At 68.8% G+C, this 22,063-nt stretch overlaps 1 protein-coding gene across 3 annotated transcripts; it reads right to left on the reverse strand.

Annotated features, from left to right (window-relative positions):
- Positions 1–1,425: 1,425 nt before the first annotated feature.
- On the reverse strand, positions 1,426–20,282 carry MICALL2 (MICAL like 2). 3 transcript variants are annotated; one of them, XM_018045148.1, is made up of 18 exons: positions 19,949–20,282; positions 12,498–12,546; positions 10,739–10,880; positions 9,811–9,989; positions 9,065–9,177; positions 8,033–8,776; positions 7,575–7,604; positions 6,362–6,621; positions 5,475–5,565; positions 4,774–4,934; positions 4,269–4,421; positions 3,658–3,722; positions 3,451–3,571; positions 3,234–3,324; positions 3,005–3,078; positions 2,383–2,497; positions 1,963–2,009; positions 1,426–1,619 (listed from the first exon to the last, which is right to left on the reverse strand). In XM_018045148.1, the coding sequence occupies exons 1-18, from the start codon at positions 20,089–20,091 to the stop codon at positions 1,525–1,527; spliced, it is 2,673 nt and encodes an 890-aa protein (XP_017900637.1). In that variant the 5' UTR covers positions 20,092–20,282; the 3' UTR covers positions 1,426–1,524. The 3 variants fall into 3 exon arrangements, with proteins under 3 accessions (XP_017900637.1, XP_017900639.1, XP_017900638.1); XM_018045150.1 differs by lacking the exon at positions 19,949–20,282 and adding an exon at positions 12,725–14,131; XM_018045149.1 differs by lacking the exon at positions 7,575–7,604.
- Positions 20,283–22,063: the final 1,781 nt, after the last annotated feature.

Genomic DNA, 22,063 nt, shown 5'->3' on the forward strand with positions numbered 1-22,063 from the left:
ACGCTGGGAGGAATCCTTCCCACCCCATCTCGAGATGCCCTGTGCACCTGCCCACCGGGCTCCCGGGCCACGTGGAGGGCACTGCCACAGGGGTGCTGGAGCCGGGCCGTAGGTTCCAGCCCCAGGCCACACCTAGCTTGCTGTGTGACTCTGGGGGGCTGGCCGCACTTCTCTGAGCCCCCGTCTCCTTGTCAGTAAAATGCAGCTATCGGCTCTGCTGAGCGGCCCTCTGCCTCCCCCTGGTGTTGAAGAGGCTGCACTGCCGCAGGGGCCCACGTGGGAGGCTGGTGTGGGGGCTGGAGCTCAGGGAGGGTCAGGCTGACAGCCCCAGGGCCCTTCCCCATCCTCCTCCTAACACGCGAGGGCCCTGGGCCTCTGGTCAGAGCCACCACCGTGCCCAGCGCCTGCAGAAGGACGTCAGGCTGCCCTACCTGGCCGAGTCCCTGCAGGGCCCAGGCCCCACTGACTGCCCAGGGCTGTCCATAGCCCCCTGTCACCCCGCCCTCCAGCGGGATCTGGCTGTGATCCAGGGGGTGGCAGGAGGTCTCTGAGCCCCTCCACCCACTGCTGGGCCAGGCTCAGCCCCGTGACCCCATCAACCTCACAGGGAACACGCAGCCCATCGCTACCAGAGGCTCAGGGAGGGCAGGGCCCCGGCCTAAGGCCACATGGCTGAGCAGCACAGCCGGGGACCAGCCCCTCACCTGACTGCGGGTCCCCAGACCCCAGCGGAGACCCCCACAGCCCGTGAGGACAGAGCTGAGAGCCGGTGGGCCCAGCACACTCAGCCAGGGGCTCCCACCCCCATGGGCACCCACGGGGTCCTGACGCCGCCTGTCACCAGGCGGGGGGTTGTCAGTGCTTTGCTGTTGCCGAGGGTCCCTGGGGCGGGACCATCAAGGTGGGCTCCGCGGTGGCTGCAGACCCCACAGGAAGACACCCGGCTGGGAGGCTGAGCCCTGGGAGTGTGACTGCAGTCCAGGGGCCCGGGCTGGAGCCGCTAAGGACGCAGGTCTGGGCCGCGAGGAAGCTCTGCTCCCTCAGGCCTGCCCTGTGGGACCGGGGCCCCCTCACCCAGTGTCGGGCAGGGCGGCGCCCAGCTCCCTTGCTGGACGCCAGGAACACTGCCCACAGGGGCCCAGTCGGCCTTCACCTCAAAGGTCAAAGTCACAATCTAGACAGGGACCCCCACGAGGGGGTGGGGGCCAGCACCTGGTGCGGTTTGCAGAGATCCCGCCCTGCCCTGGCTCCTGAAGGCTCACATCTAGCCTGTCCCCGCGGCCAGGCCAGGAAGCAGCCAGCAGGGCCAGAGAGGCTGCAAGCGCCCGAGGCCACAGGCCTGTCCACACGGCGGCAGAGGTGGAGGGTGGCTGAGACCTCTGGGCTGCCAGGAGCTCAGGGCCGGAAGGGACACGGAGCCCAGGCCACGCGTCAGTTTCTTTATTGAGGCGCCCCGACCCCGCAGTGGGGCAGCGTGGGTCCCACCCGGCCCGCAGACGAGGGTTCTGCAGCGCCGCCAAGCGGCTACTCGGGGGTCCTGCTCCGGCTCTTGGGGGACCAGATGCTGGACAAGCGGAACCGGGGCTTCTTCCTCTGCTCCTCGCCGCTCCTCTGCAGGTCTGGGGGCGGACACAGGGGCCTCGCTCGCCCACCTGGAGGCCGGCTCCCCACGGCCTCCCACCCGCGGGGCCTCCCGGGCCCCAGCAGAGCCCTCCTCAGGGGTCGCGCCGACCGCCTGCCTGGAGAGCACCCGCCGGGCTGGGCGCGTCTGGGGGACGAGGCCTCCCCTCGCCCCGACCACGGGGCCCCTCAAGCCCCGGGTACTCACTCCTCGGTGAGCCTTCCTGACCCCACGCCTCTGCGGCCCTGCAGGCCGGCCCGCCCCGGGCCCCGCCCCTCCCACAGGCCCCGCCCCCGTCCCGGGCCCCGCCCCCCGCCCCCTGCGCCGGAGCCCCCGGTCACCCAGCTTCTGGATCATGCTCCGCAGCACCTCGTCCTCCTCCTGCTCCCTGAAACGGAGCGGCCGTGAGGGCACGCGGCGGCGGGGGTGCGGCGCCCTCACGCCGCCTGCCCGCGGGCCACACCACGGAACCACCCTCTCCTGCACTGCGCAAGTCCCCGCCTCTCGGCCCGGCAGGACCCGGGACAGTGGCCCGGGACCGGAAGGGCCGGGGTGCACCAGGGGCTTCACTAGGGGAGACCCTGGGAGCCGGGCTGCCTGGCAGGGCCCACCCTCTGCCTCGGGCCCCCCCTGCGAAATGCACAGGGTGGGTCTCCTCCGGCTGATCGGAAGGGGAGGTCCTGAGCCCCCCTCACCTGGACCCCCTACACCTGGAACCCCCCCTGGAACCCCCTCACCTGGACCCCCCTGGGCCCTCTCACCTAAGCCGGTCCTCATCCAGGAAGTCGATGATGTCGCTGCGGTTGTTGACCGTGTCCACGTACTGGTCCAGCAGATCCTGCTCCCGCTGCCGGTCCTGGGGGGACTTCAGACCCTCTGCGGAGACAGCTGGCGTCAGCGGAGCCCTGTTGTCCCCACCCTGCTCAGGGACGCAGTGTCCCCATTCCCCAAGGGTCAGGATCCTCCCGAGGAGGAGAAGGGGGGTCCCCAGGGCATGAGTGAACAGCGCCTGAACGGGAGGCGGGCGCTACGGGCCCCTCCCGGCTGTCAGCCACGCACACAACACTGCCCGCCCGCCTGTCCCAGACACGGCGGGCTCGCGGCACTATGGCAAGGCGGGGGGGGGTGCTGCCAGGACCCGAGCCCCAGCCCAGCACTCAGCCGCGGGAACCACGATGCCAACAGACTCGTAAGCTGCTCCCAGCACGCCCTGCACAACCCTCACCACCACCAAAGGAGAGGGTGCTAGAATCGGCCCCACTTTCCAGGAATGAAACTCAAGCACAGAGAGGCTGAGGGTCTCAGCCAGGCAGCCAGCCGGGGGCCCGGGGAAGCCTGCCCCTGAGCCCCGCAGCCCCGCCCTGCACCACTGGCTGGACGCACCCGGCTTGGCCATCAGCCGGCGCAGCTCCCCCTCGAGGTCCAGCTGCTGCTCCTCCAGGCGCTGGTCCCTGGCCCTGCAGAGGGGGCGTGGCTGTGAGCCAGCCGCCTGCGAGCACGCCCACGAGCATGCTCGCAAGCATACGTGAGCACACCCACAAGCACACCTGTGTGGACGCCCGTGTACGTGCACGGAGAAGGCCCCTCCAGGGGGCCACGGCCAGACACTCACTTGTACATCAGTTCCGACTCCAGCCTCAACAGCAGCTGCTTCTCGTGGACGAGCCGGAACCAGTCCACCATGAGGGCATCCTCCGAGTCATCTACGGAGAGGAGTGGGCTGGGCGTGGGCGGGCCAAGGGGCCCAGGGCCACGCTGGTCAAGGCCAGGGCAGGGTGCTGGGTGGCGAGGGAGAAGGGGGCCCGACGCGGGGTGTGGGGGGCGCTCACCCCCCTCGGCCGCTCGCAGCCGCTTCTCCAGCTCCACGCCCCGGAGCTCCAGGGCGTCCAGCTGCCTCTCAATGTCCTGCACTTGCCGCTGGATCTCGGGCGGCATGTAGTCGGGGTGTAGCTGGGGATGGGCGGGTGGTGAGAGGCGGGGGCGGCCGCGGGCCCCGGGGCTGAGCTTCTCACCCACCCCTACCCCAGCCCACTCACCGTGACTGGGGAGGTTGCCGACTTGGCAGGCAGAGCGGCTACACCGGCGGGGCCTGGCGGCCTCCCTGGGGAAGGGGCAGCACAAGCCTCTTCAGGCACCAGGCCCAGCGTGACCCAGACGCAGTCTGCAGTGCGGGCCACCCAGCCCTGCCCCCCGGGACACCCTGGCAGCCTGGTATGCCTGCCACGCCCAGCAGCCCCTGCTGGTGCCCGAAGAGCGCGAGCTGGCAGACACATCCCGGGAGACCCCGTGCTCATCTGGGCCCTGCCCTCCAGGTCGGCAGCAAGGACGCCCTGCCAGCACCCCAGCCACCCTTCCCACAAGACGCGGGAGCAGAGGCCCCGTGGCTGCCAGGGTGACTCAGCCTCCAGGAGGCAGGCGGGGCCTCGATCCCGTCCCACTGTCCCTTCACGCGGGAGACCCTCCAGACCTCCAGCCCCACCTCAGACGCACAGAGCCCGGGCACGTCCACCTGTGCTCGCCTCTGCTGGCACTGGAGGCTTGTCTCCCTCCATTCTAGGCTTCACGAGCTCTTACGCATCCTCCAAAGTCCCAGGGGGCATGTTCTCCAAAGGGCCCCAAGCAGGAACGTGGTATGCCCTGGACTCACCTGGTTTGCCTTGAGGAGGACCTTTCTCCTCCTCTTTCTGGCTCTGGGCAGGGCCTTCTTTCCTTGACGGTTCAAGCTGCAGCCAGTCGCCAGAAACATCCAGGCTGGCTGGGACGGCCAGCTTCCTCAGAGGGGATGCGGACGCAGATGCGGCTGCCCGCGGTGGGGATGAGCCAAGTGTCAGGCCTGTAGGCCCATGCCCTCCCCCTCCTGCCTTCCTGAGCTGGGCCCCCTTGGAGGGGCGCCCACACGGGTGTCAGGCCACAATCCACATCTGCCTGGCTGGCCACGTCCACAGGAGGGGAAGGGGACAGAAGGCTGGCCCTTGAGGGCACAGGGGACTTGCTTGGGGCGGCAGAACGTGGCTGGGAGCAGACACGCGCAGTCACGCCTCACACACGCATGCCCGCCCGCCTGGACCACCGGCTGCTCTGCCCCTGAGGAAAGGGCTCGCTAGGCCAGGGCTGCCTGCGGAGGAGGGTTGAGGGCCTCTGGCCGGCAGTACCTGGGAGGCTGGCCCCGGGGCCGGCCGCACCCGGCGTCCTGTCCACCCGCACAGAGGTCAGCGTGATCCGGATGCCCCCCTTGGAGCTCCCGGACGCCTTCCCAGCTGCGTCGCCTGCCCTCGGCTCTCCCAGGACCTGAGGCTCCTTTGGCTCCGGGGCCCTGGGCAGAGAGACAGGTCAGCGGAGGGAGGCAGGCCTCCCCGCACCCTGCGCCAGCCAGCCTGGGGTGCGCGCGCTGCTCTCGGCCCTGATGGTCTCACCTGGAGCGCAGACGCGCGTGCTCAGGTGCCCGGAGCGTGTACGAGGACGGGTCCCCTGCGGCTCACAGGGAGGCCGCCCCGCACCGCGGACCTGCAGCGGCCCTCTCCCTCCCCGCCCCTCTCTCTGCCAAGCCTGCAGTGAGTGGGGGTCCCGGGTCAGCCCTGGGGGGATGCACCTCGGGTGCTCTCATTCCCCGGGGCCTCCAGGCTGGTTCAGTGAGGATCCGACGGTCCTGGTGGACCCTCCCTGGAGCCGCCTGACCCCCCGAGTCCAGTGGCCCGAGGGCACATGGCCTGTCCCCGCAGGCTCCTGCTTCCACAGCTGACCCGCATGGGCCGCCGTGTGGCCGGCCTGAGAAGCGCCTGCTGGGTGCCTGCCCGGTGCCCACCCTGGCCGCAGGCGGGGGAGGCTTGGCACCCCGGGGACCCGCCGCACGCACCTGTCCGCAGGGCTCTTCTCCACGGGCTTCAGGCGGGCCCTCCACCCCGCCGGCTGGTCCTCCGGGCTACCCTGGGGGCTGGCGCCCGGGCCTGGGTGGGAGCAAGCAGTCTGCTGGGAAAGGCCGCCCTTCCTGATCCTCCCACCGCCCCCACCTCGGGCGCTCCCACGGCCAGCCTGGCCCCTGGGAAGGGGCGCTCCCTATGGGAGCTCCTGGGAAGGACGCCCCCCTGTGCTGTGTGCCTGGGGGGTCCCCGCCCGCTTCTCCTGCTGCCAAACAGGGTGCGTGAGCCCCGGGGACTCCATGCGGGTGTGGGGTGACTGCAGGACTCCTTGGCTCCGCCGGGCAGAGTGGCCTTCCGGCCGGGAACTCAGCCACGAAAGAGTGGGAAGAATGCTTTGGATCCTGCGTCCTCTGAGCCGCCCAGTGACCCCACGGGTGCCCTCAGGGGCAGCCCCGGTGCCAAGAAAAATCCAAGTGTGCAGTCCTGGAGCACAAGGCCAGGGCAGTCGGGGGCATCCGGGCCTTCGGACAGCAGGCCCCAAGGCCAGTTCCGGGCAGTGACGAGGGACGCACGGACCGGGGGTGCACAACCCCGGGAGGGGGATGGACCGGGGGTGCATACCCCCCGGGAGGGGGATGGACCAGGGGTGCACACCCCCGGGAGGGGGACCCTGGCAGAGCGCCATCACTACGGGGCGGCGGGGCTGTGGGGCTGGGCCAGTGGGTGACAGCCCCTGAGACTGGCCCCAGGAGCCGGGCTGTGAAACAGGACCACGGGCTGGGAACAGCGGCCACAACACGGCAGCAGGCTGGGAGCGAGGACCCCGGGGACCCCGCCACCCCCACAGCCCAGCCCGTGCCCCGCCCACACTGGGGGCTCTTACCCTTGGCCAGCGGGGCCTCTGGCTTCAGCCTGGAGCCAGCACCGGCCCCGACGGCCCCTGAGGAGGCAGCTGAGCCCTTCTTGGCCTCCTGGGATGGCCATGAGGCGCTGCCCACACCCGGGGCCGGGGGAGGCCCCGTCCTCGTAGGGGAGCTGAGGGTCTGTGGGGACGCCGGCTGTGATGCCCTGGCTGGTGGACTGGCTCCGGGCCCCCCAGATCTGGGATGGGAGCTGGGAGCAGGGGTGGCGGCGGTGGGGGCCCTGTGGGGGGGCACAGGTGTCAGCAGGGGTGGGAGCCCCCTCAACCCCCAGGCAGTAGGCAGCCCCTCATCTCCCTGAGACGCTTCCCAAGGCCCACCCTCCTGAGGGCCGCAGGTGTGGGCATCGCGTCTGGCCTTGGCACTCCCTCCTGTGAGCTCTGGGGTCGGCTGGCACTGAACATCCCCCGAGGCACCACACGCAGGGCGTGGGCAGCACCCAGACCTCCCTCCCTGGCCCTCCGGCCCACCCAGAGCAGCCGGACTGCAGGGCAGAGTCTACGCTCCGTCCTGAGTGACATGCACGAGGCCCGCCCACAGCCACTTCGTCCCTGGGGGCGCACTCACGCAGGAAGTGGGGCCCCAGGCCGCTCAGGCAAACAAGTTCTCTCCCCTGGGCTCCCCACAGGGAGCACCCTGGGGGCACTCACGCGGCCTTGGCCCCCGAGAGCTCCGCACCCCGGGGGCGCTCACGCGGCCTCGGCCCCCGAGAGCTCTGGACATCCCTCAGTGCTGCAGGGGCAGGGGTCCGCCTGCCCATGCCCGCCCTGGGAGGCCCTGGCCCTCGCCGGCGTCAGCAGCTCCGAGCCAGGAGCGCCCCCGATGGGAGGGACAGCTCTGCGCAGTGGCTGCAGCCTTGTCACCGGCCTGGCGTGGACCCCCCAGTGTGTACTGGTGCCATGGGGACCCCCCTCATCCCCCCAGGGGCTCAGGGCGTGACCTTATTTGGAAACAGGCTCTTTGCAGGTGAGATCAAGCTACGACTTGCTCATCCTGGACAGGGTGGGGGGGGGCCCTGACGTCAAAGACAAGAGGGAAAGGAGAGGAGGAGAGGACAGATGGACAGACAGGAGCCCGTGAAGACAGCAGAGACGAGCCGGGGCCACGGGCGCCCCCAAGAGCCGGACGAGGCGAGAGAGCCCCTGCAAGCCTGCGTTGGGGTGCGGCCCTGCCCACCTCTGGCGCTCGTTCCCGGGGCCTCCAGCTCTGTGAAGGAACAACGCCTGCAGTTGCAGCCCCCCGGGCCCCGCGTGTCCAGCAGCCCCAGGATGCGAGCGCGGAGACCCGCCTCTACCCACACCCCCACAGGCCTAGGTCCCGCGCGCTGAAGACACTGGGCCATGCTCAGCCCCGCTGACGCTCAGACCACCCGTGGCCCCGGCCCCTCATCTGTGCATGGCGTCCTCATGTGGACTGAGCGTGGGCAGCCCCCCTGCACACACACGGCTGGCTGTACAGGGCCAGCCATGGCCCCCGCCTAAGGCCACCAGGCCCTCCTCAGTCCCCACACCCCCCGGTTGGGAAACAGGCCGGGGATGGGCAGCCCCGGTGCCACACGCCAGGCAGGTCCGAAGCCCCGAGCGCGTCCCCAGCTGCCCCGACCCCACCGGGCCCCAGGCCCCTCCTGCACCCACCTGCCGGGCGCCCCGAGCTCCGGGAGGGCCTTGCGGAGGAAGCTCAGCGCCTGCTCCCTGCGGCCGTCCATGGAGGGCGCATCTGCAGCGGGCGGGCCAGGGCTGGGGGCAGCTCCGGGGGTCTGGAAGAACCGCTCCCGAGCCTGCTGGGTCTTAGAGGATGACGGGGTCCAGGCCGGGGTGCTTCCTGGCACTGGAGATGCCGGCCTAAAACTGAGTTTGGTCTGGGGGGCTGTGACTCGGGGTGTGGCCCAGCCTTGCGGTGTGGCTGGGCAAGGGTCCGGGGCACACAGGGTCCCGGTGGGCCGGGGTCTGCCTGCTGGCGATGGCCATACTGTCAGGGAGCTGCTGGTCACATGAGTTCTGGCTTCACCCCCTGCGGGGCCCGCCATGAGCCTGGGCGCAGCTGGGCTCCCCACGGGGACTCGGGATGAAATGGGGGCTGGCGGGTCGGCTGAAGCTGGAGCGGAACCTCTGGCAGACGCGCTGCCTGCCGCGGGATCCCAGCCGGGCGGCCTGGCCTTTGGCCCCGCGTCTCTCTGTCCACTCGCCTCCTGCGTCTTCCTCAGGCCTCCAGGGGTCTCCGGGTCCCCGGACATGGCCCCAGGCCGCTTGGAGGCCAGGCTGGGCAACGTGGGGCTGGCAGAGGTGGTTTCGGGGTGATGGCTGGAGCAGACGAAGACGCCGGGCTCTCCTGTGGCCCTGCAGGCCCCCGAGTACAGCGTGCTGGGGCACTGCTTACACCTGGGGGGGCGGGGAAGGCTGCAGCCACATGCGTGTTCATTCCTTCCTCCCAGAGCACACGCATGTGCGTCCCGTGTCCCCTCGTGTGGCTGGCGAGTCACTCAACAAACACCCCATCCCCCAATCATTGTGAGGCCGTCTCGCCCAAGGCCCTCATTAGGGGTGCAGACACCCTGGGAAGGGTCCATACCCATCAGCACGCGTGCACGCACACGCGCGTGCACGCACACGCACACGCGCGTGCACGCGCACGCACACAGGGGCGCGCACACATGCGCACAGGCCCACCTGAAGCAGCCGCGGTGGTACAGCCTCCCGTCCGCCAGGTGGCGCTGCATGAGGTGCACGTGCTGCCCACAGACGCCGCAGCTGCTGCTGAGGGAGCCCCCCGCGGCCTGGCCCTGGGGGGTGGGCGCCGCTGAGCTGCCTGCGCCACCCCCCACCTGCAGCCCGCCCAGCTGTCCAGGGGCCGGAAGATCCCAGTTTGCCGACCGAGGCCCCGGAGCAGGCTCACGCCTGGACTCGTTCAAGGTCTCCAGCCTGGCCCAAGGGGAGGGAGGCTGGGGGCTGATGCTGGGGGGCCCCGAGGACCAGGACAGGTTCCAACACCTCCCGCTCCCACCCCAAGGTGCAGAAATGCAACCCAATTCCAGCGCCCCAGGCGGGGAAGCCTGGAGTGGCCACCACAGCCCGTCCCGTGTGCACCTCATCTTGCAGGGCTGGCCTGGGGGCAAAGGACACACCGCGCGTCCTCCGGGCCCACCGGGCGGGGGAGGGGCTGAGGTGAAGCAGCTGCTTGCCGCCTGCTGGGCCTGCAGGGCCTCCCTGGCCTCCATGTACCCCTCTGTGCGGTGGCATCACACCCCCACCATCACACAGCATTGAGGGAGCTCGGGGGCCAGTCGAGGGGGCAGCGGGGGCCACGTCTGAGTCCTGAGGGGCCTCCCCATCCTGGGCACACTCAGGGCCCAGAGCCCTGCTCGGGGAAAGCTGACGGAGAACCCGTGAACCACAGCGAGAGGCTGGGCACTTACAGCCTTCTGCGGGGGACCCTCCGTGCCCCCATCCCTCCGCTGGACCGTGCGGTTTGTGCTGACTGGAGACAGTGGCTGTCCCCGGGCCGGGCTGGGTGTGAGTTGGGACGGGGCCTTCTTTCCAGACGGCTCCTCACTGGCATCGGACGGCGGCCTTTTGACACCGGCCGTGCGCTCAGCTGGCATGAGACGCGGGGTCAGGGCCCAGGCCCCACATGCTGGCTCCGAGAGTCCAACCTCCCCCTCCCCACCCAGTGTGGGTTACCTGGAGGTGCCAGTGCCAGCGTGGGAGCCGGGGTGGGGGGTGTGGGCAGGGGCGGGGGGGCGTGGCCCCAACCACTTCTACTCGAAACAGGGCCTGGACTCCCCCACTCCCCTGCCCTCCCCTGCTCCCCTGCCTCCCCCATCCCCTGCCCTCCCCCCAATCCCGTCCCCCCCATCCTCTCCCATCCCAGAGAGCCCTGCTCTGCGGGCAGGGAATAGGGACTTTCTGTTCCCCCACCAAGTGGGGCTCTAGGGCAGGCTGGCCCTGAGCCCAGAGTGATCCGGGGATTTCTGAGCAGGGTGAGGCGAGGCGTGGTGGGAGGTGGGGGGGGCTGCTGCACAAAGCAGCTGGAGTGGCATCTCCCGCCAGCCCCTCCCCTGCCCAGCCTGCTCCCAGCCTCGCCCTGCGGGGCCAGCTGACCCCCTGCCCAGCCTGCTCCCAGCCGCCCCTGCCAGGGCCAGCTGACTGTCAGCACCCAACAGGGGGCCTCTGTGTCAGGCCTGAGAGCCTAGTGGGTCCGGCCATGCCGCCCGAGGCGAGAGCTGTGGGCACAGACCCCCGGGGTGCAGACAGGCACACCCCGGCCCGGAGGGGCACGGGGGAGCTGGGTGCGTCTGCCGGCGGACAGGGAGGGCCGCGGGGCCTGGCGGGGCGGGCGCTCACCGGGGGCGCCCCTCTGGAAGTAGTTGTAGTACTGGGACACGTAGGTCAGGATGCTCAGCCGGTCGGGGACCTTCAGAGCCACCATGTCCTCGGCGTCCAGCAGGGCCGGGATGCCCAGCTGCTCCTCCGCCACGCGGAAGGCCTGAGGGAGGGCGGGGGTCAGCAGGGGGGCCAGGAGACCCCATGCTTCCCTGGCCAGACCACCAGCTACCCCCGGAGGAGGGGGACGGGCCCGAGGCAGCAGAGCCGCCTGGAGCCCAGAAAGGCCAGGTTCTGGTTTGTGGTCTGCTCAGCCTTCGTGGGCTCCCTGGCCTCAGTTTACTCGTCTGTACAATGAGGATCACACCCCGATGACAGGGTTGAAGGAGCCGGGGGCTGGTCCAGGCCCTGATGCTCAGGGACTCTAGCCCGTCACCGTGGACGCCCCTCAACGGTCCCCCACCCCCGAATCTGTGTGCCCCTGGCTGACACAGGCCTTACAGGTCAGGGGGCAGCTTTCTCCATGGGAGAAGCCCTCCCCAGGCCAACCGGGACCCGTGTCTTAGGCCAAAGCCAGGGGCAGCGGGAAGGGCACCAGCAGGAGGGGCTCCCCACTGGCCGCGGCCTGTGCGTCTCCCCACTCCGCCTCGGGCGGCCTCCCCTGCCCGCACTCCTTTCCTCCTCTAAACTACCACGACTCCCCCAATCTCTGTGCATCCAACAGGCTCCTGGGCCCGCAGACCTGCAGCCCCCCAGCAGTGACTGCCCCTCCACGCCAGATACAGAAGCCTCCCACCGCCTCTAACTCCTTCAAAACACAGGCGGGATCTGGCTCCTCCGGCTTCCCCCCTGCCCTGCACGGACCCTGTGGCACCAGGGGCAGCTCCCAGCACAACAGCCTTCAGAGAAGAAGCCAGGTTCTCCCCACACCCCGGGGCTGCTGGCCGCTCCAGGCTCCTCCCTCTGCTCCAGCCTCCCCTCCAGCTCTGTTCCAGCCTCCTCTTTCTGTTCCAGCCTCCCCCTCCGTCCCTGCCGACCCCGCCTGCTGTCTCCCACAAGCAGGGCGCCCTCCAGCCCCGGAGCCTCACCTCCGCAGCCCCCGTCCCGGCCTCATCCAGGGAGGCACCCCCGTCCCCTCACCACACCTTGCACCTGCGCCTGTTCCCTGCGGCACCCGCACACACGCCCTCCGTGCTCAGGTGGCCTAACCACCCTGTCACGGTGCGCGTGTCCCATTCCAAGCCGTGCACGCGTGGCTGGGGAGGGTCTGAAACGTGGTCAGTGCCACTAAGGAACTGAAAATGCCGTTTCATTTCATCTCGATTAAGTTACATTTAAATTCCAATTGCTCGCGCCGAGCGGCGGCTGCACCTGGGCCGGGCCCGCAAGGGAGCGCCGTGAGCACGGGCCGGTGCCCTGGCATCAGCGGGTGGTCAGGAGCTCGCTGATCAGCAGAGACGCTGAGGCTGGTCCGTGGTGGGAGGGCCAGGCAGCAGTTGATGCTATTAGCCTGGGAGCAGGCCCATCCCAGGACCCCCGGGGAGCCCCGTCCCACCCACTCCCCCTGCTCTGCCACGGGTGGGAAGGAGGGTCCGGGAAGAGGGACTGGGAGGGCCTGCCTGCAAGATCAGGGGCAGCTCTGGGAGCCGGGGTTGCCCCACACGGGCTGGCCCTTCCCCTGACCGCCTGCAGGCAGCAGCCACTCTGAAGCAACCCCTGGGGACGTTGCCCCAAGAGGGTCCCTGGGACACGGGCCGGGGAGGCATGAGTGGGCACTCACCAGCTTGTTGTTCTCGTAAATGTTTTCCTTCCTGAGAGCATCGAAGTTTCTGGAAAATAGGAACACTGGTGTTCAAAGTAGCTCAGGGTCCAAGAGAGGAGGAGCCAGAAGGGCTTGGGGGGAAGGGGGAAACCGAGGCCGGGGTGGGGGCAGGGAAGGAAGCAGGTCACACGGCCGTGAGGAGGGCAGGGCTCTGGCCCGGGAGGCCGTCCAGCACCTGCACTGACCTGGGCTCCGCGGCCCACACGGGCCCCCAGCTGCAGCCGTGACCTCTCGCCCTGTGGAGGCCGCGCCCGATCACCGCGCCGCCCGTTCAGTGTGGCTGGAAGCAGGCCCCGGGCGGCAGAGTGACCAGCCTGGCCAGGCCCCCACTCGGGGAGGGCGGCCCCCCGGCAGGGAGCTGGGGGTTCCCAAGAGGCAGCGTCCCAGAGCGAGTAGCTCCACGGACGGAGGTGCGCATAGCCCGGTGGTCAGGGCAGGCCGGGCCCCGCGCCAGCTCCGGGCTCCTCTCGCTCCCTGTATGAGTCCAGCGCCGCCTGCGAGCGCTGCTGTCCTCGGCTCCATATAAACACCGCCCCGCTCACAGACAGGGACGTGGGAGAGAGGCTCCGTAAGTGCCCGAGGCCACACAGCAGGACGACAGGGCCAGAGCAGGGTCGAGGCCCCAGAGTCCTGGCGTTTGAGGTTGCCCAGCCGTCCTCCTAAGTGGGCAGACCCTCCAGGCTGAGAATGTCAGAGAGCCCCCACACCCACCGCAACCCTGCACTTTGCCGCCAGTGTGCAGGGGCCCCAGGCCTGGCCTGGAGAGGCCCGAGCACAGAGATCACTCCAGAAGGGGAGAAGCGTTGCGCCAGCTCCAGGGCCTAGGACTCCGCGCAGGACCGCACGGCACCTCTTGGACGGCGGTCCAAGCCGAAGACACAGCCGGGCCCCAGTAGGCAGCTGGCCCAGGCCTGGACGCTCAGCTGGGTGGCCCGACGCCTATGGGTGGCCTGGTCACATATGAGTCTGTTTGGCTGTCCACGTGCTGGGCGGCAGCCTCGCCACTTTGAGGTGAACTGCTCTGGAAGCCTCGGGGCACAGGAGAGAGCTGAGGGCTGCACCCCAGAGCTGCCTGACCCGGGCAGGGCCCTCTTCTCTTGGGGCCCCACCTAAGAGGGCGACCGTAGCTGCTCACGGCCATCTCAAAGCTGGGGAGGTCACAGAGAGGAGACCCTGCAGCCACCTGGCCAGGGAGTCCCTGGCTCCCAGCCCTGACTGTGCACTGACCCCCTGACCCCTGACATCCTGGGGAGGCCTGGTACACAGATGAGGAAACTGAGCCCGGCCCTGGGCCACACGTCGAGGGGGTCGGCCATGGGCTTCCGGGCTTCCACTGCCCTGCCCGGCTGCTCGGGACCCTCCGGTCTCTGCCTGGACCCCCACCTCGCAGGTAACCAGTCCCAGATGTGAGACCACCCAGGAGAACAGAGGTGCTTTGTGCCGGGGATAGGGCGGCTGGCAGACCTGTCTGCGGGGACAAATGATGGCAGGGCAGGAAGGGGGGCGTGGCGCCTGGCCTCCCCTCCCCCACAGTCCGTGGCCGGAGGACTGGCTGGGCTCCCGGCCAGGCTGGCCCTTCTGACCTCAGCATCTGGGGGCTCAGGAGTCCCCCTCCCGGCCGCTGCCCCCAGCCACCCCTTTGAAAGCCCAATCTCTTCTCCAGACCTGCCCTGGGTCACTGACCAAACTGGCCACGTCCTCAGCAAGATGCTCGGTGCCGCAGGGCAGGATAACAAGGTCTGTTTTGTCTCCAAACAAGCAGAAGAAGGAAGCCCTCTGCCCCCTGTGTGGGCCTCGGTCCACCCGGGGGGCTGCAGCGGCTCCGTCCTGCGAGGTGGGGGGCAGCCAGCTGCCCACAGGACCCTGTCCGCCTGCAGACCCAGAGTGAGCGTCTCAGAACCCAGGGCAAGTTGGGGCACCCATGACTCGGGGCCAGCCCCGCTGAGCAGACTCAAGGTGTGCCAGCCAGAGGGTGCAGAATCGCCCTTCCACTCAAGTTCCAGGCCACCACCCTCAGCACCAAAGCCAAGCTGCCTCCCAGGCTCCCTGGCTGGGCTGGACCACCCCGGCCAGTCCCAGCTCTCTCCAAACTCCGTCTCCTGCCTCCGGGCCTCGGCCCACACTGTTCCCTGCATCCAGAGCGCGCCTTCTCCCAGAGCCTGAGCTCATGGCCCCCTCAGCAGGGGGTTCGGCCGGCATCGCCCTGGTCCAGCGGGGTGGCGGAAACACCAGAGTCAGAGGGGCCTTGCAAACCCTTTCAGAGAGCGCCAAGGAGCGCCCGCCCCAGGCCACCAGCCTTCTCCCAGCAGGCGAATCCCCGGTGGGATGGGCTGAATTATTCCCCCCTCAGGGGCTGTTTGGAGCCCTAACCCCCACGACCTCAGGACATGATCCTGATGGGAAGCAGGGACTTCACAGAGAGAATCAAGCTAAGTCAGCGGGGGCCCTAGCCCCAAACGCCTGGCGTCCTTCTAAACGGGAAACGTGGACGAAGAGAGGCCCAGAGTGGAGGCTCGCAGAGCAGACCGTATCTGCATGTCTAGGGCGGAGGCCCAGAGGGAACCAGCCTCGCGGACACCCGCCCGGGGCTCCTGGACAGGCCGGTGGGACGGCTTCCTTCTGTACCTCAGCCGCCCGTTTGCAGGACCTTGCCCAGCAGGCCCTGCGGGCTGATCCCTTGGTCTGACTCAGGGAGGCCCGTCACCAGCTCGTGTTTCAGTTCAAGGCCTCGAGGGCTCAGAACCTGCACACCTGTGGGCGGGACCCGGAGCACCCCCCTCCCAGGTAAATCAGACATGTTCCCGGACTTCCCCATCGGCCCACTGCTTAGGACTCTGTGCTTCCCCTCTGGGGGTGGGGCACGGGTTTGATCCCTGGTTGGGGAAATCAGATACCACAAGCCACTTGTTGTGGCCAAAAATTAAATAACCATAGTAACGATAAAATCATGGATGTTCTGTTACGGCTCCAAGGCACCTGCCTGGGGGGTCAGCACACAGCTGGTGCTCCGCAAACGCTGCTGACAGCTCCTCTGTGCGGTGCTCGCTGCGTGAGGGGCCCCTGTGGCATCTGTTCACTGCTGCAACGCTGGCTGAATGAATGAACTCACTGGGTCTGCGTGCCCTGCCCTGGCCGGCGCCCAGCCTGGCACAGTGCCCGGGCACGCACAGCCCCTGCCCCCCGCGGCCACAGCTGAGCAGGGCTGCTGACCTCTAACGCCCCGGGGGCTCTTGGGAGTGTGTCCCCCTTCCAAATTCCTGGAGGGCTGACCTCACACTGTTTATTTCCTGGAACTGAAAGCAGCTGTGTGGGGGTGGGCTCTGGGGCTGGGGCTGGGGGTGGGGAATGCCAGAAGCAGAGCCTTTTTTCCAGGTGCCTCCAGCACATCTGGGGTTAATCCCACAGGGAAGGGGAGCAGAGAGGGGGACAGACGGACAGACAGGCTGAGGCACAGACGGAGGGACACACAGGCACCAAAGCACTGAGAGAGGAGACAGGAGAGGCCACGGGGCAGAGGGGAGTGCGGGGCGGGGGGAGCTGGTCTGGGGCCAGAGACGCCAAGGCAGACACCCCGGAAGAGGCCGGGGGAGGGCGGGCAGAGCTGGGGGGCTGGGGCGAAGAGGCAGCCAGGGCGAGGCAGGGAGGGGTCCCCACGTGCGGGGCTGGCCCCAGGACGCCCCCCTGCTTGCCGTCCGGCTGCAGGCCTCCCCCAGGCCGGAGCAGACCGACCCCCACCTGAGCAGGCCCAGCCAAGAGGGGTCAGCCTGGGGCTCCTGCAGCGGCTGACAGGGGAGTCGGGCGGGGGTTCGGCCCCGAGCCTTTTCCCACAGGTGTTCTGGAGAGCCGGCCGGAAGGCGACAACAGGGCTGGGCTACGGCTCTGAGGCCACAGCCAGGGCCTGGTCCGCATGTGGCTTCCTGCTGACCGCAAAGCCAGCACGGGTGCGGGGTCGGGGGAGGCCATCCCATGCCCGGGCCTGGCCCCTCTGCCCTGGCCCAGTAATTAGCTCTTGAGTGGGGGCCTCTGGGACTGGGCCTCCTGACCCCCCATGACTGGTGAGTCTCCCAGAGCAGCCAGGGAGCACCCCCACCACCACCCTTGCTTCTGGCCCAGCCTGATAGGAGCTGCAGGGAAAGGTCAGGTCACCCCCCACGGTGCCCTGCTCCCTGCCTCCTGACCCCTCCAGGGCTCCACAAGGCAGGGGCTCCAGCGGCCCACCCGCCCGAAAGGCCCTGGAGAAGGAAGCCCTGCCTCTGGGAAGGGCTCCCGCCCTGGCTCCATGCCCGCCCGCCTTCCTCCCGGCCTCCTGGAGTCTTGGTCCCCCCAGGCCCAGCCCCACAGGTTTACTGCCCGGGGGCGGAACGGGCGTGTTTACTCTGAGCCACTCCTGAGCTCACCTGGCTGCCGGGCAGGTGTGGCGTCACTAGGGAAGCAGACCCTGCAGGCAGGCACCTCCGGGCCCACCTGTGACACCTGCAGCTCCAGGGTGGGCTCGGCAGGCAGGCTGGGGGCAGGGACGCCCTCAGGGTGAGCCCGTCTCCCCACCCGCAGCACCCACTGCACACGTGCCAGCCTGCGGGCGGCCAGCGCGGGGCACACGGGAACCCCCGGTCCTGCTGGGCAGAGCCGCCGTGAGGGCCCAGCAGCAGGCAGCCGGAGCCCCGCGGGCGGGCTCAGCGCCCGCTCCTCCAGGGCTGCGCGCCTCAGCTGGGCGCCAGGAGCAGACAGGCGGCAGGAAGGCCTGAGAGGCGATACAGGGAGGCCTTCGGGCGAAAAGCTAGGAGAGGCCGAGACAGGATGTCCACTTTCCTGCTGCCGGGGGTCTTCACAGGATGGGGGGGGGGGGTCTCACCCAGGTCTGACCAGGAGGACAGCCATCCTGCCAAGTTCCCACGTGCTTCCTCCCCATCCTGCACCACTCAGAGCTCCTTGGGGAGGCCACCCCCTTGGCCAGAGGCGTGGCCAGAGCCAGAGGTGGCAGAGGGGTGCTTAGGGCACAGACAGAGGCCCGTGACGCACTTGGGCCCACACTCATGGGATCCCAGCACTTAGTATCTGTGGAGTCCCTTCCAGGCCCGCGCCACACACAGGAGCCTGATGCACCGCCCACAGCCGCGTGACAAACATCCGCAGACGGGGCGGCTGGGAGTAACAGACGTTCACTCCCTTCCACGCTGGAGACGGGAAGTCCAACATCAAGGTGCCGGCAGGGCTGAGCTCCCTGCGGAAGCTCCGCGTCCCTCTGGCCTCCTGTGGCCTTCCCCGGCTGCAGCCACGTGCTTCCACCCTGCCTCTGTGGCCATGGGCTGCCTCTGCCCTCATCTGCTCCTCCCAGGCGCCTGCAGAGCCCTCACCGGGCAGCAACAGTCTCGCCTGCTGGGCCCCAAGCACCAGCCACATCTGTTGACCTCCAGCTGCGTGCTGTTAGCTACTAACCTCCTGGCACGTGCCAGATACTGTCCCAGGCACTGGGGACACAGCAATGCATAAAGCGGACACCCCCCACCCCCTGGAGCTGGAAGTCCGTGGGGGCAGGTGACGGGCACCAAGCCAGCAGGAAGGGGCTTCGCCATCCCGCACTCAGAGCGAGGCCTCCTCCTCCCGCAGCAGCCCTGCCCCACCCTTACCACCTCCTGGAGCTGCCTGGAGCTTCTGTCCAAGTGCCTGTCTCTACATCACTCCCTGCCTGAGGCAGGGGCCAAGGCCACCTTGCACAGTACACAGTGCTGAGTATACAGCAGGCACTCAATAACGGTTATCGGAACTGCTGTATGACACCAGCTTGCGCCAGGACGCAGACACACCCACATGTGCACGCCTGTGCTCACCTGTGGGCAGTGCATGCCGGGAAAGGCTTGCGCGCGCGCGCACGCACGCACGCACGCACGCACACACACACACACACACACACACACACACACACACACACACACACAAAGGCCTCCAACCCCAACTCAGCTGAGAACAGTTGGGCACTCCTGGGGCTCGGAAAGGCCCCAAATTTCCAGTTACACCCATGTGGTGTCCTGAGGCTGCGGGGCTGGCAGAAGGTCGCGCCCGCTGGTGTTGTCGCCAGTGGCAGACTCCTCCCGCTGCCCAGGTTTCCTGGGCTCAGTCTCCAGCCAGCCTTCCCCAGGACCCTGCCTGCCCCAGCCTCCAAGATCCCAGCCCACCCCTCAAAGCCCAGCTTCAGGGGTTCAGTGTGGAACCCTCGCTGCACCCCCAGGCCGGGGCTGGGGGCAGAGAGCATGGGCTCCACACATGCATTTCACAACCCCCGGCTGCAGGAGGAAATCCTTGCGGGCCTCTTTCTTAAGACCAGCTTCCCTCTAGAGGGCCTGGGGACAGTCCCCGGGGGTACAGCGGACATCTGGGTGCGGGGGGCGGGGGGGCACATGCCAACCCTGGTTCTGCTCTGTCCCAAGCAAGGATGCCTCCTCCCTGGGCCTTGGTCTCCGGGTCTGCAGACCCGAGGGCAGCACTTGCTGTTGGAGGTGCAGCCTCGGGCCTCTCCCATCTGCGGGCTCCCTGGAAAACCTGCTCCACCCCTCTCTGGCTCCACCCACGACTTCTTGGGAGAACTTTGAAACACCCTGCTTTTCCTGAAGGCATCTTCTGAGGACACACTTCCCGAGCCACCATCTGACCAGCCCAGGCACCCGCCCGGGGAACTTTACTCATTGTGAATTCTCACGATGCGGGGGCCCAGGGCCTCACGGCACAGAGCTTTGTCCCAGCCAGCTGGGTCCCAGTCAAAGAGTGCTTGCTGAGTGCGTAACAGATGGAAGGGCCAAAATGGGGACACGGCCTGGCAGCAGGGCAGGGTCCACCTCCCAGCCTCGGCTCCAAGACGCTCCTGGGGGGAGATGACCTAGTCCCCAGACCTCCCCACCGCCCAACGCTCCTGTCTCTGGCCCTATCACCCTAGGGTACTGAGGCCTAGCCAGTGGGACCTGGACCCGGGGGGTCTCAAGCCTTCAGCTCTGTTGGCCCCTCCCCTACAGTGACCCTGGGCTGCATTCCTAAAGGTGCCTAATCAGGCTCGGGGAGGGGCAGTGCCCCGCAGTCAGTCCGATCAGTAAGGGCCCCTGATCTGGTGGCTAGGTCTCAGGACAGTGGGGGGGTCTCAGAGGGCCCGGAAGGGCAGCTGTGCCGGCCCTTTCCCAGGGAGGCCAGCCAGGAAGGCTGGCTGTGGCCAGAGCCCAGGCCGCTGGCCTGAGTCACAGATTTACTAAGCCGGCGGGGGCTGGCCGGAGGTCCTGGCTCCGGCCCAGCTCCACTTGGTGGTCGGGCAAACTGAGGCCGCGGGGGGCAGCCTGTGGAGCGCGCCGCCGGGCCGGGGGTCCTGACCGCAGCCCACTGCCCCGCGCCCGGCCCGGGCAGCCCCGCGCGGGCGGCGGCGCACTCACATGAGGTCCGGCCGGTGGCGGTGCAGGATGGCGCAGAAGGCCAGGCCGTCGCGGAACGACGTGGTCATGTCGGTGATGCTCACGTCTCGGTAGCCCTCGCACTGCTGCCGGCACCACTGCTGCAGAGCCTTGATGGCCGCCATGCGGGCGGCGGTGTCCGCCCGGCCGGCGTCGGAGCTCGGACAGCGCTTCCGGGGGGCCGCGGCCCGGCCCGAGCCCGGGGGGCGGACGAGAACCCCGATCCCGAGCGCAGGGAGGACGAGGAGCCGCGGCCGAGGAGCCCCGGGAGGTCAAGAAGCCGGCGGGAACGCGGCCGGAGCCCGCCCGCCTGGCCCGGCCCCCGGCTAAGCCACGCCCCCTACCACCAGGTCCCGCCCCCAGGCCCCACTCCTCCAGTCAGGATCTGCCCCCGGAGAGGCCCCGCCCCCGGGCCCGGCCGGGTCCCGCCCCCGCCTGGCCCTGCAAGGCTTCGGCCCGAGCAAGCCCCGCCCCCACATGCCCCGCCCATGCCCCGCCCCCTCGCCCCTCCCTCCCGGGATCCCGCGGAGGCGCTTCGACAAGTTCTTTCCAGCCGCCTCCCGCACCCTTCAGTCACCGAGACTGAGGCCTGACCCGGGTGCCGCCAAGCGGGCCGGCCGGTGGCCCCCACGCCCTCCCGGCGCTCAGCAGGAACGGCCCTCGCATTTCCGGCCTTTGGAAGGACTTTCCGATCCGGCCTGTCTTGCCGGCCGGCCCGTGAACCTCCCGGATACAAAGAAGAGGCAGCGGAGGCCGGGGAAGAGGCGTGGTGTCGTTGGCTGCCCTGCTGGTGGGGCGACATCCTCCAGGAGTCTCCCTGCCCGAGACCCCTGGGGGGTCTCGGTGTTTTGGTCTGTCTCCCAGTTTTCCGCTACGAGCATCTGAGCCCCAGGTTATTAAGGAAAGGGTCCCCGTGGGGGCCTCAGTTACGGGGCTGCTCCCGGCGGTCCGCGTTCTCTGGGAACCCTGTCTGTGTGCAGGAGGACAGCCAGCCAGAAACACATCAGACATGTGCGGCGACCCCGCCCACCCGGCCGGGCCCAGGGCTTGTCCAGACAAGGCTGCGGCGGGCAAGAAAGAAGGCGTTTTCCCGATAGAGCCCCAGCAAGGGGACTGGGAGGCTTCTGTGCCCACAGAAGGAGTGGAGACAGCCTTCCCGCGCAGAGGCAACTCCTTTCTGCAACTGGGCCCAGTGCTGGTGAGCTTCCCATCATAAGGGGCAAGCAGGTACTAGACAGGGAGCACCTGTAACCTGAGCCCGTGGCGGCTGCCCTGACCTGCTGGGGTTTCCCAGATGGGGGACAAAGGGTGATGTCCTGCCAGCTCGGCTGGGCTGGTGCTTAGTGTTAGAGCCAAGTGGGTTTTCCTGACCCCAGGGCAGAATTTAGAACTGGAAAAGCCAGTGAGGCAGGGGAAGGCCAAGGCCACGAGGGGCGGTCACAGGGCTGGACGAGGCTGGGGGCTCAGAAGGAAGAGGGAGGTGGCCGGAGCGCTGACTCGTAGCAGCTTAAGCTGTCCCTTGCCTGCGTAGCTGCCTCTGGGGACAGTGGCGTGGCAGGCGGCATGTGTGGAGTGTCCCCTTCAGCACCTCACAGAGAGCGTGACCTTCTACCTTGGATACCCCCAGGCTGCCCATACCTCCCCGCCGCGGCCCCTCCCGTCCAGGCCACGGACACCTGGCCCCTGACCTCGGGCCCCTCCTCCGGCCTAGGGATCCTTCTAGAAAGCCTGCTGCAGGAGCCCTTCCCTGCTTGGCCCCACCCTCCCACACCCGCCCTGCCCCTCTGGCCTAGAGCCTCTGCCCCAGGGCCCCCTGCACTCAGCCACTCCTGAGCCTCCCAGCCCCCAACCAGCCCCACCCACAGCCGCCGCCGTGGTCCTGCTGCTGGGGCCACAAGCCTGGGCGTGACCCTCGCCTCCTGTCTTCCCCCTGCCCACATCCAGTCCAGCCGGAAGCTGACCGTTGCCACCACCTCCACAGCCACCAGCTGCTGCAAGCCTGGGTTTCTCCAGGAATCTCCTAGCCAAGCCTCTGCTCCTGGCGTGACACCTTCAGTCTCTTCTCAGTACAAAGTCTTCGACAACAGTGGGAGCCAG

The sequence above is a fragment of the Capra hircus genome, unplaced genomic scaffold, assembly GCF_001704415.2.
Source record: "Capra hircus breed San Clemente unplaced genomic scaffold, ASM170441v1, whole genome shotgun sequence".
NCBI lineage: Eukaryota > Metazoa > Chordata > Mammalia > Artiodactyla > Bovidae > Capra > Capra hircus.

Coding starts and splice junctions, on each gene's coding strand:
- MICALL2 (XM_018045148.1), bottom strand. CDS start 20,091: ATGGCGGCCATCAAGGCTCTGCAGCAGTGGTGCCGGCAGCAGTGCGAG. Junction 3,572..3,657: donor CGGCAACCTCCCCAGTCACG/GTGAGTGGGCTG, acceptor GCCCATCCCCAG/CTACACCCCGACTACATGCC. Junction 2,498..3,004: donor CCGGCTGATGGCCAAGCCGG/GTGCGTCCAGCC, acceptor CTGTCTCCGCAG/AGGGTCTGAAGTCCCCCCAG.